Source organism: Strongylocentrotus purpuratus, unplaced genomic scaffold (genome assembly GCF_000002235.5).
Source record: "Strongylocentrotus purpuratus isolate Spur 01 unplaced genomic scaffold, Spur_5.0 spur5_scaffold_21, whole genome shotgun sequence".
Classification (NCBI taxonomy): Eukaryota; Metazoa; Echinodermata; class Echinoidea; order Camarodonta; family Strongylocentrotidae; genus Strongylocentrotus; species Strongylocentrotus purpuratus.
Window position 1 is genome coordinate 4,484,777 of NW_022145607.1, and position 14,097 is coordinate 4,498,873.

Here is a 14,097-nt window from a genome sequence, read left to right on the forward strand (position 1 = left end):
ATGGGGAATTCGACACCGTTCGGGTGTTTACCCAAATAACAGGTGTTGTCAATCACCAGGGTTAGCCTCGAGTTTTATGACCATTATACCTTATGTAATGCTTTGCTTTTCCTTCGCCCGAATAATCTCCGAGCATGCTCCGAGAGACTAGGGGGTAATTCTTGACGGGCCAACGGGTTTGCTGTGTGCAGATTTGTACTCCCATTAATGGTATTTTCACCAAGTCTGGTGTCAGCGAATTATAGTCTTCTGCACATGGAAACTGACTACCCACTCCCTTTAAAGTATATGAGTTGCTGCCCTTCTGGCTCCAAACAGATAATATGAGAATAAGAATAATTGATGCATTGTTCATAAAAAGTAACAGGAGGGGGAAAAGACAAAGAAGATGAGCACAGTGCCATTGAATATTCAAAATTTATATAATAAGAACAATTTCAGTCAGCAATCAGTTTACAGTGATATCAAACAAACTTTCCAACAAATTTACAGGTTTTGTAAACAATAGTCATGTCAATCGTGTATGGTCCGTGTCACAGCTCAAAAAAGATTGAAAAGGTGGTTATCTAAAACAAGCAAAATTGAATAACAGTTTAAAGAACTACCTTCTAAAATATATCAGTAAGAACAAATTAATGGCTACCTGCAGAAGGTCATAATAACTACTTATTGTTAACAGTTAGACTTCTATCAGGAAGCTGACAAAATATCAATTTGACTACAAGATGAAATACATTCCTTGAGGTCCTAAGATGCTTACCGATAAAACACATGTGTGGTCAATTCTCCCTTTTGACGATAAAAGTACTATCACGCGGTCAGCTGAAGAAGGGCTTTAATTAAACTTAATTGTTGAACATAAACATTGTCTCTGGCAGTGAGCCAGAGAGTGATTATGCATGCCAAGTGTACAGACTGTTATAACAGATATATATGCATGACGATCGTAGCAGCAAGTATTGTATACATTTTTACTGATAATAATAAAGAATTATTTCTATAATCTTATTGAATGAAGTAACATTCAAAAGATAGAAACTGAGTCTATGTATCCATGTTGTCTTACTTGTTTATAAATTTGTTCGACAGTAAGTCCAAGTTATTTTGTCTCATAAGTTACGGACATCTAAGATTTTAGTATATCTGGGCCCCATTTCACAAAACTTGTCATCGACGACAAATGACAGTTTGGTTATAAGCTAGTGAATTCCTTGCTTCTGATTGGTTATCAGAAGATTTGTCACTGATTTTTGTCATATTTCATTGAAAAAAGGCTTTGTGAAACAGGTCCCAGATCAATGTATAAGACTAAATATGACAAGAAATGACACATTGATGTCAATATATGTTCAGAACTTGGTATGATATGGGAAATCATATAACCAAAGAAACAGTCCTTGGACTTGCCCTATGTTATTTCACATATGAAAAAAGGTGGAGGGGGAGGAGAATGATTAAATACAATGCCAGAAGAGGAGTTGGTTGTAAAGTATGGTCCCTGACGATATGTGACTGAAATTTTCAAGAGGGACGCAGCCCTGAAGAAAAATGGGTCTTCTTCATGTCACCAATAATGAAAATTCAGTTCACAATTAAGTCCATTCTATTCACAAGAAGGTACAAATAACCCGGTGGTGATTAGATATTATAATTACAGTACTCATACAGTTCTTATTTTGAAAATGTTACATACCATCATCACCTCCTATATAATCAAAATTGCTTTCATCACATTTCAGACTGATAGTTTTCAGCAAACATTTCCAAAAGTAAATAATGAAGCTAGTAGTGCAATATCTATATCTAATCTATTTTTAAGTTCATCTTTGAAATACAATACATTGAAAGACAAAATTTAAAAAAAAGTTTTAAAAAAGTCAGAGTTACATGTAGCAAGGCTCTTGTGAGTTCATGGAAGGAAATGATGGTTGGCTTCCGGCCAGAGAACATCTAATTAAAATAGTCCAAGGCAGATCAATTTAAATTGTCTAGATTTATCACAATACTTGCCAACATATTTTATTTTGATAAACCATAATGTCTGATGAGTGCCAAGACTGTTATGTCATATCGTTTTGCATAGAGTACAATAACCTTTGGCTCTCAATATTGTAACACTAAAACAACAAATCACGACTTGACCCAAGCCAAAATAGGCTTGGAAATATCCAATGCCTATTAAATTAAGGACTACATAATTCAGACCTTGATTGAATATGTTACAGTGAATGAAAAGCTCTGCACTTTTTGCGGGACAGATGACCGGATGGACGGATGACCAGAGGGACGGATGACTTATGGAATGAAGGGCTGGCTGGACGGATGATGGGGCTGGTAGAGGGACTTGAACCTGAAGTCTAGAGCGGTGTGTGTCATGACTCTCCCTTCCTCTGGAATGTGAATCTCATTGTTGAGCACTTGAAACCGTCAACTGGACTTGTTGCCTAGAGAAATGGAGAATCAGATCCAAATGCAATAAACTGATCAATAAGACAGTGTGAGTCAAATTTTTGTTTACGTCATCTATGTATAGTAAATTATTATACATCTTATGAAAGAGTGTTTTATCCCAAATCATTTGGTATCATTTATGTGGGTATATGTTCAGCCTTGGATGAACAGGAGGCATTGTTTGCGAGAGTGCAAAAATCGACTTGTGCCAAAGTTGCTTTTGTGATGTTTGAATAAAACAATTGGGATTTGGGACTTGGGTATTAATTCGGTCTTTGCAGATCCAAATAACATCCCTAAAAAAAATTAATCATGCCACACATGTCAAATATCAAATATAAACAAACATTTGTGCGCGCGTGTGTATGTGTGTGACTTTGTTTCTGCAAAAAGCATATGCAATGCATTTTATTTTATACATTCAATTTATTCTCTCACTCCGCTAATCCCAACATAATACATACTGTAAGCATCACTTTGGCGCAAGTCGATTTTTGCACTCTCGCAAACAATGCCTCCTGTTCATCCAAGCGTAAACACATACCACAGAAAAATGATACCAAAAGATTTGGGATAAAACACTCTTTCATGAGATGCATAATAATTTACCGTTCATAGATGATTTTTTTTTTTAAATTAGCAATTTTCTAGGTGTAAACTTTTTTTGACTCACACGGTAGTTCAACCCTGATCTATGAGAATTCTCTGTGTCCCTTATTCACTTTCAAGGTCAATTTGTGTCTGGCTACAAGAATTCAAGAATAATAGGATATCTGGAGTGACAGTAAGGAAAGTTACCAAGATATTAACTATCTTTCATCAAAACGACTAGCAAATATCTCATCAATTTTTTTGATAAATTAAAATCCATCACTTTAAGGGTGGAGAGATGATATTTATCTATGGAAGAAGAAATGAAGCCCTGGTTATTGCTTGTGTATGGAGCATTTAAAAATCTGAGCAATGTTTCTTTCATACCACAAAATCATTTCATATCTGATTTTCTAGAAAATGTAAAATGTAATATGTAATATTGTGCACATCCATCCAAAAGAGAGATGTTCGAGGCATCACAAAATGTTACCCTGGCTTTAGCCCTGATTCCCTAAGACATTGAAAGCTTTCAAGAAACAGCTTTGTACTAGATACCCATTTACTACACCAGTGTGGAGAGTGGCCAATTGAGATTAACGTCTTGCCAAATGAAAGCAGTTTGATTACCTGACAACCAGCATTCTTGGCCATAGCTGCGACCTTATTAACAAACTCCTGACATTGGTCTTTGTTAAGCTCTAGCATGTATCTAGCCGTCTCACAGATGACTGTGGCTTGGTCTGAAAACACTGCTGACATCTCAGGGGTTAGGTGATGAACCATGCTGAAAGAGGGCAAAGGATCATATTGAAAAATACAATATAATAATAATAAAAATAATAATTTGGATTTATATAGCGCCTAATATGGTATATCGTCTCTAAGCACTTTACAAATATTATTACCTTGGTCATCGAACTCATTCACACACAATGTGCACCATCTCCACTCCCTGGGGAGTAATCCTACCACATGGTCACTGTAAGGGCATAGTCAATTACTATCACAAATGCTTTTGTCATCCTACCAGGTCACCGTTTCTTTCTCGGGTATTGAGTGGTAAATGTAGATTAATGCCTTGCCAAAGGACATTAGTGCCATGTCAGGGATCAACACATGACCTTTGAATTTCAAGTCAATTGCTTAAACCACCGACTACCACACTTCTACAAATAAATATCAACAAAGAAATATTGACCAGTCAGGTGCTTAATAAAGCTAATACAGCACACATTACACATTCAATTTCATTAATATCGGAAAAAATAAATCAAAAGAAACAAAGCTGATTGAATTCATTGAACAGGGCTCAATAAATCCCAACTGATATGTCATTAACCCATTCATTCTATGCACCTCAGTTTACAAATAGTTGTAATAAATGAACTTCAAATAACGAAATTTCAAATTGAGAAATATAGGATAATATATTTTTTTGATTTCATTATACAGTGGGTCCCAGAAAAAACGAAACCGAGAAGTATAAATGTTTTATCATAACTTAATCACAGTTATAATTAATAAATGACACATATTTGTAAGGCTTAGATCCCCCTCTTTCATTTGATGCAACTCATATGATGCACATTTCCTGATCAGTGATTAAAAAACAATTTGAAGAGAGAAACCCCAAAAGTCATTTGGCGGGCGTTATCTAAATTTCAAAGAGAAAATTACGTTTCTAGAAATGTCATTATTCTGCCTTTTCATATGACACCTCAATCAGGAAAAATGAGCCAAGAATAACAAAGTTCTGTTTAAAGTAATGCTTGCATTTCCATAATTTGATTAAACAATTTTTTTTTCACTGCAAACAGAGTTGACGAAAGACTTAACTCCGTTTTGTTGACGGTTAGCCATGCATCAAGTTTTTTGTCTTCTTAAATCATCCCATGGGATGATAAAAGGCCATATTCCAATCAATAATTTGAACTATAAATGGGAAACAGATTTCTTCCAAGAAGCCTAGCCTTACCTGTTTGAGAAGTAGACGACATCAAAAGCTTTCTTGTACTTGCTCTTCTTCTGAAGATCTGGTGCTGAACCGATAGGTAGATAGTGGATTTCAACATTCTCCATGGGCATCAGGTCAGCTAAGAAAAAACAAAATAATAACAATGTGAGCGAATTATGATAATTTTTTTTTTTTAAGTGTTCTGCTTCTGGGATTACTTATAAAAAAACACTTTATGTGATGATTCTATAGTTAAACTTGAATTAATATGTAATCCAATGCAGTAGACAGACATTGAAAATAATGGGGCTTCTCAAAGTCCACACCACGATCTGGCCAATCCGGACCACCCATAACAGTGTCTCCAATTGCCTTATTTTAAGGTAAATACAGAATTTGTAAAGTGTTAAGGAATTTTAAAGAATTTTTTAAAATGTTATACAGAATTTAAGAAATCCTGAAAAATTCAAGAACTTCCTGCAAAGACTCTCCACCTGCACACCATCCATAAAGATATGCATGGTTTCCAAGACAACCTTTTGTTGCTTAAAATTGTCCTTGGAATAGTGTGAGTTTTATATAGTTTAAGCTTCTAACAACCACTCCTATGGAATTGTTATTGTTTACACAATTTTTTGCTGTCTGCTGCCTCAAGATCACTGGAGCAAAGAAAGATAACAATGTATAGCAAGAGTCCCTATTCAGTGAAGGAATAATCCTTTTTTTTTATCTCATTGAATGTTCTGCCATTGTTGAAAGAGATGGAATCAATTTAAGGGCTTGTTGTGCCCTTTGAAAGGAGCATTCAATGGGGGGAGTGCAATTCAAATTTCAAGGGATGGATTAGAGTTTTTATCACTCACGACAGCTTTCCAGGGGCCCTAAGACGGACCCCTGGACCCCATTAGTAAAGATAGAAGTAGTTCCTAAGATAAACCGCTGTTGTATAAAATTGTCCTTAGGAGAGAGTGTGAGTTTCTATCACTCAAGACGGTCATCTTGAAGGTTCTGAATTGCTAAAACTCAAGAGCGTTCCGGGGCTCCACCTCCAAACCCCCAGCGAGAGGTCAGAGGTCAGACATTGCTACAAGCATGGAGAGGGGACCCAATTGTAAGGGATTACTCCTATATTGCTAAGTCCCGCAGATAATTAAAGCCATACAAGGATTAGTTTCACTTTTCAAAAGTAAAGTGAAATAGTCAACTACCCAATCAATTATATGGTAATTTGAAATTCTTTGACATCCTGGGAAAATGAAAGTTACATTAGAACATTGTAATTATACCTTTAGTATAATGATGCTATGATTACTCAACCTGCAGCCTACATAATGATATTATACCCTTTTCTAACTGCACTTGATTTTCATCGGATGCATCCGGACGCATCCAATGAAACAGCCAGTATGAAAGTAACAGAGGAGAAAAAGGCCATTAAATAGCCGATGAAAAGAAGAGAAATAGGCGATTAAATTCTCCTGCTCAAGAGCAGGAGAAATTCTCATTCTATTGGTGTGACACCGATGAAACGGCCAGTATGAAAGCGTTCGGGAGAAAAAGGCGATTAAAACAGCGATTAAAATGGTCAAAGGTCGCAGTGTATGCGCGCTTTTTCGTAACCAGCTTTGTTTGTTGACTTATGGTTGAACATGCTGCATGCTAGCTAGATGGAGCGCGGGCCTAATAATTACGCAATAATTCTTCACTTCCGGCATGGGCTCGCCACAGCGAGAGAATTTCACCGGCAGTTAGAAAGCGACGGGGGAAAACTGCGGTTTCACCTTTGTTTACATAAGGAAAATTCAATCTGTAATTTCATCGTTGTGACTCCGATAGAAGCCAGTTTGAAAGCAGTATTAGATTTGTATTTCTCTACAGACTTATTTTTTTAATCCCTAATGACTCGTTTGATGTTACTACTCATACCCCATTGACAACTGGATTCTCGCATTCAAATAGGCTTAATACAGGAGCCACCCAGGTCACGTAGGCAATGAGCTAACAGACAAAATAATACCATACTAACCAGATTCAGCTTCTGCTTCAGCTTTCTCTTCTTCAACTTTCTCCTCCTTCGCACCCTCTTCCCCCTCCTCCTCCTCCTCCTCTTCAGTGATTTCTACCAGTTTACTTTCTTCTTTCTTCTTCTCCTCGGCAGGTTTAGGGTCTGGCATCACATACTTCTCTCTGTGTGTGAATTCATGTAGGAGTGAAAGGATGTTGTACACAGATACCTCCTGACTAGTCTAGATAAAGAACAAAAAAATGTTGATATTGTGAAAACTGAATGAGAATATGCTTTTAATTAAAAGAGGGTGTTCTATCAATTAAAAATGACCTAAATATCTTTATCCTCATATACCTCAGTAACCTGTTGCCTAATAGGATAAAGGCAGAGAAGCTGTTAACAAGTTATGACAGGAGTACTGGTAAAAATAAGTTCACATTCCACAGTAGAAGAAACTATATTTCCACGGTTGACTTCCATACATGTAGCAAACCAGGTACAATTTTATTGAAGCCCATGCTTTATACTGGCATAAATATAACGCATAATCATAAGTTACAGCATTTCAACACCTCCGTAATCAGTTTTTTTCACATAGGAAGAGGTTCTTTCATATATATATATATTTTGTTTAAATTGCCTTTATTATTCATTTGAACACTAATATATATTACCAACCATTTGATTTGATAAAAAAAAGTGATTTGGTACGAAACCATGTTGTGTGAAAAATCCCTTAGGAGTCCCAAAAGGAAGAAAATGTACCCTGATCAAATAAAATCAATTCCAAGTAGTAATGACAACCATCAAATAATCAACCACCAGACAAAACAACGTGATCTATGAGACAATTAGATAAGTTTTTATAGATGAGGGCCACCATCAGACAGCCTTGACCATGTTCACCTAGATGGCTGCTTACCTTAGTGTATATACCATTAGATTTCTTGAAGAAGCTTTCCTCCTCAGATTCAATCCCATAGCTGAGATAGGGACTACATACGATATCACCCCAGTATCCTCTCTCGGCTCTACGCTCACCACCCTAGGAATAAACATGATAGCAAAACACAACCATTACATACTCCTGCAGTCTTTTATCATCTAGAAACAGATATAGGAATCTTGAACTCTTCTAACAGAAATTTTGCAGCATTTCAATTGTCATATAGTCTGGAGCTTCTATAATTATGGTACACTTTATCGCTCAATACCTGGGTCTACTTTGCAAAAATAACAAAATAGCCAACGCAGAAAGATGAGCATAATAAGTACAAAACGTACAACCTACACGATTCTTATTAGTACGTAAATTTGTTATAAGAAGATTTGCTAGTGTTTTCAGGAAATTTGTGGTCATGCTGAAACCCCCCCCCCCCCTAAAAATTCCAGCAATTAGATATCCTTTCTTTATTTCCACAAATGTTGCTGCACCTATTAAGTTAGGATCTTTTACCTATGAACTAGAGTAGATAGCTGGAAGAAATTAAGAGCATCACATTTTACAAATTTAGGTCAGAGACAATATCACTAGATCCATCATAGATATTGAGTCAAGCAAGACAGACTGAATACCCACCTTCCTGATGATAGCACCTGAAACCAATGTCCTATTCTGGATGTTATAGTCTGCCTCACGAAGTCCAAAGGCTATCCCTGTCTGTCTCCAATAGGCATACTCTCTGTTGTTCATCACTCCTTTACCTCTATCAGCTAGCTTCATGCTGTAGTCCCAGTCATACGCTCCCTTGCGGGAGTCATAGCGCACTTCAAGATGTTTGCGTAATCTGTTATCCCTGAAAATGTTCAAATTGAATCAAAATAGAGACAAAAGAAAAAAAACTTCACATTGACGTTAACCACAACAAACTTATCGAAAGCCTTTAAAATCATGAGTAAATTTGAAGTACACAAATGTGATGAACAGATTATTAAAAAACTGACATTTCTTACAAAAACATTTTTCCTGTAATAATTTCCTTTGCATATCTACCTACCTTCCCTCAAGGAAAAATGAGGTATAAAGCGTACTGTGTTTGCTTTTGCTCTGAAGTTTTCCATTAAAAAATAGGGAGAAAGTTCTCATCTTCAGCTTGATCACTATTAATGAGAAATCATTCATCAGAAAGAAGAGTATGTACTGTATGCATGTTAATTTTTGTTGTAAATATATTAATATATCAATACTGTGGCTGTAGCGAGGTTGACAACAAACAAAATGTCTGGACAAAAGTTTCTACAGGAAGCGGCTAACCGGCAAGTTTGACAGTAGACTCACGATTTGAATTTTCAAAGAATTTTTTCTAACATTGGTAAGTTGAAAGGATTGTATTTTACTGCTATTTATAGGTGTCATCAATTGTCACTTTAGTATAGAATTTGAGTGAACTTGGTTGAGTTTTGCACAGTGGTGTTTAAATTTCTGAGAATCAATAGAGGTCGTCTAAACAGTTTTTAATACACAAAAAGTATACTAATGCTGCTATGTGTGGTATTTCTTACTGATGTACATTACATACTAACATCAACATCTCTCAGTATTGGGTTCAAAACACACACACTAATTTCCACTTTATGTTTTGACAATTCATAAAAATACATTAAATATACAACAGAACTAAAACCTCTTTGCCTGCCTTTATGACAATAATATGGCTCAAATCCCCATGATAAGCTGGCAAAAAGGGGATCCTTGATCCTCACAACACAACCAAATTCATGTTGACTTCTGAGTGTGTATAAAGTGTACAGCAATAGATAGTGCTATGCTAGACACATTGCCTGAGGAAGTGCCATTACATGATATGCATGTAGTCATGTCATGCATCAATGATACAATAAACAAATGACTTGAGTGATAAAGCAATTTCAAGTGCACTGTCACAACAAATACTTTAGTGAATAATAAAAAAAGAGCATATTTCACTCACCAAAACTTTGCAATATCGGCAGTCCTGGGATCTGGATTTCTTAAGAATTTCAAGATGGCTTCCATCTGGTCTCTCTCTTTAAACTTGAGTGCTGAGAGATGAACGGCTGGCATTCTTTGAGATAGATAGTCTACATCTGTTACCATCCTGTGCATTGGGAAGAAATAAATATAACCTCAAGATATCTGACTCGCTATTTCTTCAGGAATGTCATAAAATGTGATAGACAAAAGTATGAAAGCCATAGGATGAACTGCAACATGCCAATTACACACAAGTATTAAAGCATCAAGTGAAGTTTATTTATTCATCTTACTGATCTACTGGTTGGTTCAGCACCAGACATTCAGAAGATTAGAAGAGTAAGTTCAAGAAAGCTTTTGATGTAGTGCAGTTCTCAAACAGGTAAGGCGAGGCTTCTTGGAAGAAACATGTTTCCCATTGATTGAAATATGGCCTTTAGTCATCCCATGGGATGGTATAAGCAATCTTGCAGAAGATTACAGTGAGAGACTTGTTATGCATGTATCCAAGTGGGGGAGAATTTGCTCATTATATTATTTTCTCACAGTCTCATATATGTAATGATACAGTAGCAGCACTTTGTAAATTCATCTTATGAATATCATCATCATACATGTTTCCACTTACCTTAGGAGTTCATTGCTCCTTGACACAATGTAATCAGAGACTTGTTGCCTGATGAGAGTGTTACCAAAGATCTCCAGGAAGAACTCAGTCTTCTCCTGAAGTCCCATCTCCCTGGGAGGCTCTAGGAGGAGATGCAGCAGAAGGAGCTGACGGACGTAGAGCTCCAGGTTACCTTCAGTGATGTAGAACTGACGAGAGATAGGTCAATGGGTTATTAAAAGATACTTGTAGAGAATCACAATGGAGAAAAAAAATCTTTGTTTTACAACTTTGACATCACTCATCAAATTCAATGCTGAATTCTTTCTCAGCCATTTTATTAGGTGGTCTGTTGTTAACAGACCACCTATTGATTTCGTCAGAATTTTCTTTCTTTATTATTTCTTTTTATTTATTTCTCCACTTTTTTGTGCAACCGATTTCTCAATATCTATCCACCCAATTTCTCTCAATGTTGACACAGTCATAGGTAATCATCATGAGACGTGACAGGAACATTTTCAAGGTCATCAAATTATTGTGACGTCATCCAGGCGCCATTTTGTGAAATCACATTATCCATCATATCTTCATGATGCGTACTCAAAGTTCATTCATATTCATATCACATATACTTCAGGTTAAGGATCAACAGGTCGTGTCATCAAAGGTCAAATAAAGGTCATGACACGCGCGTCAAAATTTAAAATTGCTCAAAATCACTTAACTATTAAACGAGAGTACGAATCAGGTCATTTTAAGCATTTCAAAATGTTCCATCTGTACGTGTCCCCGCGCGCGTTGTGCGCGCTCACAGCGTGCGGAAAAGGTCAAATTCAAAATGTTTACATGATTTGGATTCCCCTTCAGTCACTCTTCATATTTCATAAGGCCATGAGCGTGCGTCAAAGTTCAAAATCTGCGCGTGCTGCTATGGGCAATATAATGCAAATTTTGATCAAAAACATGCCATTTTAAAAATCGAAATAGCTCTTCAGATAGTCCATCGACCCCCAATTTTTATATCGTGATTGGAGAAAGCATGAGTTGGAGATATGATTTCATACCACCCTGACTCTTACAAAGTGAAACAAAGTCTTCATATTGGCATCTAAACTCCAAAAAATGTATTTTGTTGATGACGTCATTTTTGTCGTTGTTTAATTGAGATTATCTCACTTATCGGTAATCGATTTTCTCCCAGATTTTGATATGTTGTAGCTGAGATAATTTTCTATCAGAAACATGCCATTTATTTTTCATTTGGATGACATCATCATAGTTCAATATTTGATTAAAGGCGACATTGGATAATTTGTCATATTTGCATGTTATGTCTATGGGAGGTCACTTTTTTCAAAACATGAATCTGCATGACAATGTGTTTTGACCAGTATCTCGGTTGTTATTCAACAGTTTTCTCCCAAATTTGAGTATGTTGTAGCTGAGACTATATGCTATCTAAATATTTCCTCATTTTTTTCAATCAGATGTCAGGATTATGCTCATGCTCATCATCATCATTAACATTATCGTTTTTATCATCATATAACATTATCATTATCATCATCATCACCTTTACTATCATGATCATCATCATGGTCATCATGATCATCATTGTAAACATGTCTATATAACTTCTCCCATTCTCAAATCTATCATAAGTGAAGACAGACCACCTAATTCGTCCCCATGACGATTTAAATTTTCTAGTTTAATTTGTTGTTGCACATTTTGGGATCTGACTCCTAATGTTTTATATATCTATTTCCATTCCTTTACACACTGTCTTCACCTACATAACTATTTCTTCATCTCCTTTCTATGTCTGTCTGCTTGCTACCACAGTGGTCTCTTTGTCATTGAATGTTTCTCTAATATCCTCTATCTATCTTTCTCTCTCTTTTCAAGTCTCTATCCATGTAATACGCTCACTCTTCCCATCTCTCCCTCTTACACCCTCTTCATCTCTCTCTCTCTCTCTCTCTCTTTCTCCCACCCCTCTATTCTATTTAATGTTTGCATCCCTGCCAGTAATAATGTGCTTACCTTCAGTTTTCTCTTTCTGTGCCTCCATGCTCTAGCTATTGTTGTCAGGAGATGTCTCATGTCACCACTCCCAATAAGCAGAATTTGAATGACATCATCAGCTGCATCATCCAGGCTTACATCTCTAATTCTTGTTAATACATCTGTCATGAAGAATGAAGTATAAAGGCACACCAGTTAACACTAGTGATCGAAATGTATATCGACCACTAGGAGCTCACAATGTATTATTAGGTAAAGGTAGCCTATTGATCAATTTTTTGCATGTACAAAATAAATAGGTCTAGATCTAGGTGAAATAAAATAAACATTTTTAAATACTTAGGAAGAACTTCTGAGGAAGAACTACTGAGATTTCTATAATCCAAAGTCAAAATTATGTACAAAAACAAAGAAATCCAACTGATATATCGCACCGTCACATTGTTTTTTTCTCAGCAATAGTCTTGGTTCTCTTGGCAATCAAACTCTGTCAATAAAATGTATTTAAACTCGGTCCATATAGCCCACACACAAAATCAGGACTCTTGACGTTTTTACGCTACAGACCAATTATTTTGGTGGTACATTATTCTGGGTCGAGCTGCTTCAGAGATGCATGCGCTCACCTGCGTAGACGTGACCCAGAAATGCACACAATTGAATAGGAAGTGGCTCGACAGGAGGAGGATTAACGATAGATTTTCTTATTTAACGTCATATAGTATGTCATTCGTACTAGGTCTAGACTCTATAATTATAGAGTTTACTAGCTGTGTGTGTGTGTGTGATGGATAAATGATATGCTGATGTCACGCGATGATACGTGCGCTGATTGGACGCTACCAATACATTTTGGTAGAGAAATCCAGTCGGAAACAAAGGTTAACAAAAGAAATCCAAACCAGATTACCAATACGCATTAGCATTGACTCTCTATGCTTAGCTTTGCTGGAGCTCACTCCAGCTGTGTGCCGCTAGCTCAGCGGAGTTCCCGAATGAGATAGGTCTACACTAATTCTAGTATTATTTTAGTAACACCAAATCCCACACGTGGGGCTTAGGTATGAAATCGTTCCATCATCTTACCCTTGTCCTGGAGATCCAAAGCAGAGCTGAAACCCCAAAATGTGATAGAACCCAAGGCATCAACCATCTCTAATGACAGATAATAATTAGAGATAAAACTATACGGATTATAATACTATAATAACAGATTTCATCACTTCATTTTGTGACCTAACAACGGCAAACAATTTTAGAGCAAAATCTGGTCGCGAACACTAGCCACCAATAATGGAGGTTACAGTGTCTCCAAATCGTATAATCGAAAAGGAAAAAGAAAAGTTTGAACATCTTGGCTGACCGTAACGGCAACAGCGATAAGAGATTAGATTTATACGTTTTTAAAACTATCTTATGACATTGTAACTTAGTAATGGCTAGCATCATTTGAAAGGTGAGATCCTTCTCTTTACTCTCATATAGACCTATGTCACATA

The 14,097-nt window shown here is 36.4% G+C and overlaps 1 protein-coding gene across 1 annotated transcript; it reads right to left on the bottom strand.

The window, feature by feature from the left end:
• Nucleotides 1-401: 401 nt before the first annotated feature.
• Nucleotides 402-13,891, bottom strand: LOC579961 (dynein assembly factor 3, axonemal). The gene is made up of 10 exons (XM_030995301.1): nucleotides 13,685-13,891; nucleotides 12,617-12,759; nucleotides 10,589-10,776; nucleotides 9,938-10,084; nucleotides 8,587-8,803; nucleotides 7,930-8,052; nucleotides 7,026-7,245; nucleotides 5,021-5,138; nucleotides 3,673-3,829; nucleotides 402-2,444 (listed from the first exon to the last, which is right to left on the bottom strand). The coding sequence occupies exons 1-10, from the start codon at nucleotides 13,749-13,751 to the stop codon at nucleotides 2,373-2,375; spliced, it is 1,452 nt and encodes a 483-aa protein (XP_030851161.1). The 5' UTR covers nucleotides 13,752-13,891; the 3' UTR covers nucleotides 402-2,372.
• Between the last annotated feature and the right edge of the window lie 206 nt (nucleotides 13,892-14,097).

Bases quoted from the DNA above. Each gene is read 5' to 3' on its own strand.
- LOC579961 (XM_030995301.1), bottom strand. From the start codon at position 13,751: ATGGTTGATGCCTTGGGTTCTATCACATTTTGGGGTTTCAGCTCTGCT. The intron at 8,053-8,586 runs GTGGGTATTCAG...GTTTATTCCTAG, and splicing joins CAGGTGCTATCATCAGGAAG to GGTGGTGAGCGTAGAGCCGA. The intron at 3,830-5,020 runs GTAAGGCTAGGC...GCCCTCTTTCAG, and splicing joins GTCGTCTACTTCTCAAACAG to CATGGTTCATCACCTAACCC.